The sequence below is a fragment of the Nannospalax galili genome, unplaced genomic scaffold, assembly GCF_000622305.1.
Source record: "Nannospalax galili isolate Female #2095 unplaced genomic scaffold, S.galili_v1.0 scaffold528, whole genome shotgun sequence".
Taxonomy (NCBI): Eukaryota; Metazoa; Chordata; class Mammalia; order Rodentia; family Spalacidae; genus Nannospalax; species Nannospalax galili.
This window is the reverse complement of record NW_008359681.1, coordinates 3,805,063-3,809,361: the sequence shown is the minus strand read 5'-3', so window position 1 is coordinate 3,809,361 and position 4,299 is coordinate 3,805,063. Positions and strand designations below refer to the sequence as shown.

General features: G+C 35.9%; 1 protein-coding gene across 8 annotated transcripts in view; it reads right to left on the bottom strand.

Moving 5' to 3' along the window:
• Nucleotides 1-4,299, bottom strand: part of Uggt2 (UDP-glucose glycoprotein glucosyltransferase 2) — a 259,231-nt gene that overhangs the window by 185,447 nt on the left and 69,485 nt on the right. For all 8 annotated transcript variants that reach the window (XM_029558882.1, XM_029558884.1, XM_029558883.1 and 5 more), the window contains one exon: nucleotides 4,130-4,229. In XM_029558882.1, coding sequence (XP_029414742.1) covers nucleotides 4,130-4,229 — 100 coding nt within the window. The remainder of the gene's footprint in view (nucleotides 1-4,129; nucleotides 4,230-4,299) is intronic.

Genomic DNA, 4,299 nt, shown 5'->3' with positions numbered 1-4,299 from the left:
ATAGGGTTTATACTGAGTACAATATTGTATAACTGTAATAATTCAACTGTAAACCTAAAAATTTATAGCTAATTTTGAAAGAGATGCATCTTAGCTCTGGAAATTGTTATTCCATGTGTCAATGCTGTTGTAATGAAATGCTTCTTCTAAGTATGTGGTTATTAAATAAATAATTTAAAAATTCATTTCCTAAAGACTATATTTATTCAATTTGAAAATCCCTAGGAATGTTCTTAGATCTGTCAATGTATGTGTAAAAGAAACCGATCTAAAAATCAAATTGTTATTGGTGCATGGTATCTCATACCTATAATCCCACAACTCAAAATAATCAATCAAACGTCTTATTAAAACTAAAATTAAGGCCAGGTATGGTGATATGCACCTTTAATACCAGTACTCGGGAAACAGAGGCAGATGGACCTCTGTGAGTTCTAGGCCTACTCTATATAGCAATTTTCAGTTGCTATTTTAGATAGCAACTCTATCTAAAAAAACAAGCAAACATCTCTAAAATGAAATAAAAAAATCTTAAAAATTATTTACTTATATATTTGATCTAATTTCAAAAGTTATTGTTAGGGGCTTAAGAGATGGCTCAGTGTTTAAGAACATTGATTGCTCTTGCAGAGGACCTGGGTTCGAGTCCCAGCACCCACATGGAGGCTAACAACGATCCATAACTCCAGTTCCAGGGATCTGAGGCCTTCTTCTGATGTCTGCGGGCATCGTACAACACAGGTGCACTTAACACACATGCAGCAATACCCTCATACCCATAAAATAAAAATAATAAAAAAGCTATTGTTGGAGCTGGAGGGATGGCTCAGCGGTTAAGAGCATGGGTTGTTCTTGCAGAAGATCTGGGTTCGAATCCCAGCACCCACGTGGCAGCTCACAACTGTCTGTAACTCCAGTTCCAGGGGATCTGACAACCTCTTCTGTTCTCCGCAGGCATTGCACAACATGGGTGGACTGACCTACATGCAGGCAATACATGCATACACATAAAATAAAAATAAACAAACAAAAAGCTATTGTTAATTAAAAGTCACGTGGCTAAATATATATTTGCATATACATTTCATGTTTTAGTATAAAAATACTACTGAGTTCTCAAATTCTTCAGTTTAAAATTGGCTAAAAAAGAAGTGTGAATATGATCAAAATATATATATATGTATGTGTGTAAAAATGTCACAATGAAACCCATTATTTTATATAATTACCATATACTTGTGAAATAATTTAACTAGGCGTGGTAGTACAATCCTGCAATCCTAGGTACTTAGGTGAATGGGGCAGCAAGATGGAGAACTAGATGCGACGGACCAGCCCAGACCGGGGCAGTTCAGTCCGACGGGAACAGGATCGTTGAGAGGGTGGACAAGGAGTTGGCGAGTGATAAACAGACACAAAGGAGCTTGATGAAGGTCTGAGTGTATTTTTGCAGCTGCAAGGTTTGAAATATATACAGCAAAGATTGCGACTGTTCTGTAATTAGTCACCTTCTAAGATTTTCAGTAAAAGTAAAACAGTTTTTCCAACCCTCATGTATAGCCAAAACACATTTCTTTATCTTATCAACCTGGTACCAGTCAGCAAATTCCTGCTTTATGATACTATGGTTTCTACTACCAGCTTTTATCACGCACTCAGAACTCTGCTTAGTTTTGTGTTTTCAGGTCAGAATGACCTTAAACCACCAAGTACTTTCAATATCAACTGTGCATGATATTTCATTTTTAACTATTTGATAACATTCCTTGCTTATTTGTAGTGGGCCACCGGGCTTCCAAGTCATTCTTTAACCCCTTAGATCCTAAAAAATCATCCCATGTTAGGGACCTATGAAACCATCTTTCCCAGCTATTTTTCCAATCCTTAACTACAGTCTGTAGTTGCCTTTTAATGCTCTCTTGTTGATCTTTTATCAAAAGACACCAAGGTGGTCTTAATCTTGCCAATTTATCCATGAATTGTAATGAATACCAAGAAACCCTTCTTCTATCTATATTTACTCATCTATGTCTCTCTTCTAGAAATCCGTTATTCCCTGGACTTTCCAGCATTAATTTTGCTTAGCTACTTCTTGCTGCATCTAAAATGGCTTTTATTAATAGTGATGCATCTGGAGGCAAAGTTGTCTTTTGTGACTGAGTTCCTGAGAATTCTTCCTGCATACTAGGATAATTAAAAGATTTCAATAAAGGCAGTGACAGCGGTGTCAAGGACACCAGGTGCTTTCTGGGCCCCTGAAAGCCCATGATACAGTGACAGTCAGAAAGATAATAGCAAGTAAAAGCATGCCAAGTACACTGCATGTTTTTTAGCACAGCCAATTCCAAGAGGCAACCTTCCTTGAAGTTCCAGCCTCAACCCACGGAGGATCTCATGTGGGCTTCATTGGAGATGGCGTGATAACTAGAGGTAAATTTGGGCCAAATAGCAAGAACTTGGCTCAGAAAACTAAAAAATAAAATGGAAAAATGCAAAGAAAAAAAAAAAAGAAAATTACAAACTTCTCTACTTTCAGTTAACCATTAAAAAATGGTTGATATCTTTTGTGGCCAAGAAGCACTATTTAACTTATCTTTAAAAGGTAAAGGCACCTTAATTTAATAACCATTAATTTGTACTACAGATAAATGGGTGAAATAATAATTGAGACAAAAAGAGATATGCTGAGGGCAGAGGCTGCTCCCTAATTTTCAATAATACACTGTCACCTATAAACTTGTGACTTATCAGGTGTTTTATTACTCCAATACAAACCAATTTACTTATAATTTACTTAGTACTTACACTTTTATACTCTGCTGTAGTTTGAATGAGAAATGTCCCATGTAGGCTTAAATATTTGAATACTTGGTCAGTTGGTGCTGCTGGGCAGAAGTCATGGAACCTTAAGGAGGGGCAGACTTGCTGGAGGAAACATCACTGGAGGAGGTAGGTTCATAGCATTATTCTACTTCCTTCTGCTTCAGGTGTGTGCTGGAAGATGTGAATTTTCAGCTACCTGCTCTGCTCACCTTCTGCCACGCCTCTCCTACAAGTATGGACTGTCCTTCTCCATTCCATAAGCAAAAATAAACTCTGCTGCAAGTTGCCTTGGTCAAGGTCAATTTATAACAGCAACATAAAAGTAATGCATACATCTGTCATTCCTAACCATAATACAAATGCATCAAAGCTATGCTATTTAGTAAGTCCTCATAAAATATGATATAGTATCCTGGTCACTCTGCATATACAAATGCATCATCTATTGAAACAGGAAATACACAATATAACCATCATTATTTTCTGGAAAAAATTCAATTACATATCCTACTGGCAAAAGTATTTCATAAAATACTCTGCATATTTCAAATTACAAACTTTAAACCCTAAAAGGCGAGAATATAATTTGGTAATACTCAAGGTACAGATCACTTATTTAGGATAACACTTTTTAAAAATCCTCCATGAGAAATATACAAAAATATTTTCTCAGTCTTTATTACTCAAGAATGTGTTTTCTTAGTTAAAATTTTGATTAAAATAATTATTATGAGATATTTCATTAGCTTCTAATTCAATAGTTCTCTTTTGTAGTGCAGTATTAGTCATTTTTCTGTTGCTGTGATAGAAACACTCACCAAAGCAATTTATAGAAGGAAGAGTTTATTTGAGCTTATGGTTGTAAAGGGCAAGAGTCCATCATGGCAGGGAGGTATGGTGGCAGAGGTGCCTGGAGGAAGAGTGGAAGCTAAGCTCTCCTATCTTCAAGAAGGCACAGGAAACAAGAGAGACTGGATATCAGGCAAAACTTAAAAACTCTCTAAGTCCACCCCCAGTGACATGCTTCCTCCAGCATACACACCTTTAAGACTTCCCAAAACAGCACCACCAACTAGGGACAAAATTTCCAAATACTTGGAGCCTATGAGGGACTCAAACCACCACATAAATGCATGTACAATCCAATATTTTGCTTTAATAAAAACATAAACAATGAAAAGTTCTAAATTCCAAAAAGCTATATATACTAGAATTGACATCTTCATGTGAGGAAATCAGCTATTCTCATAAAACTATTTAATGGAAAGAGTTTTTCCAATAATCAAGCTAATGAATTTTAATATACCTGGCTTTTATGGGAAAATTCTGTGAAATGTCTTTCATTAACTTTATGGCATCATAAATGGGAGTAGACATTATTTGAGAAGCTGCTCGAAAACTAAGATCTGGAAGAAAAAAAATCATTAAGGCATCTACCATACTGTTATAACTTTTAGACACTTTCATGCAATGTAA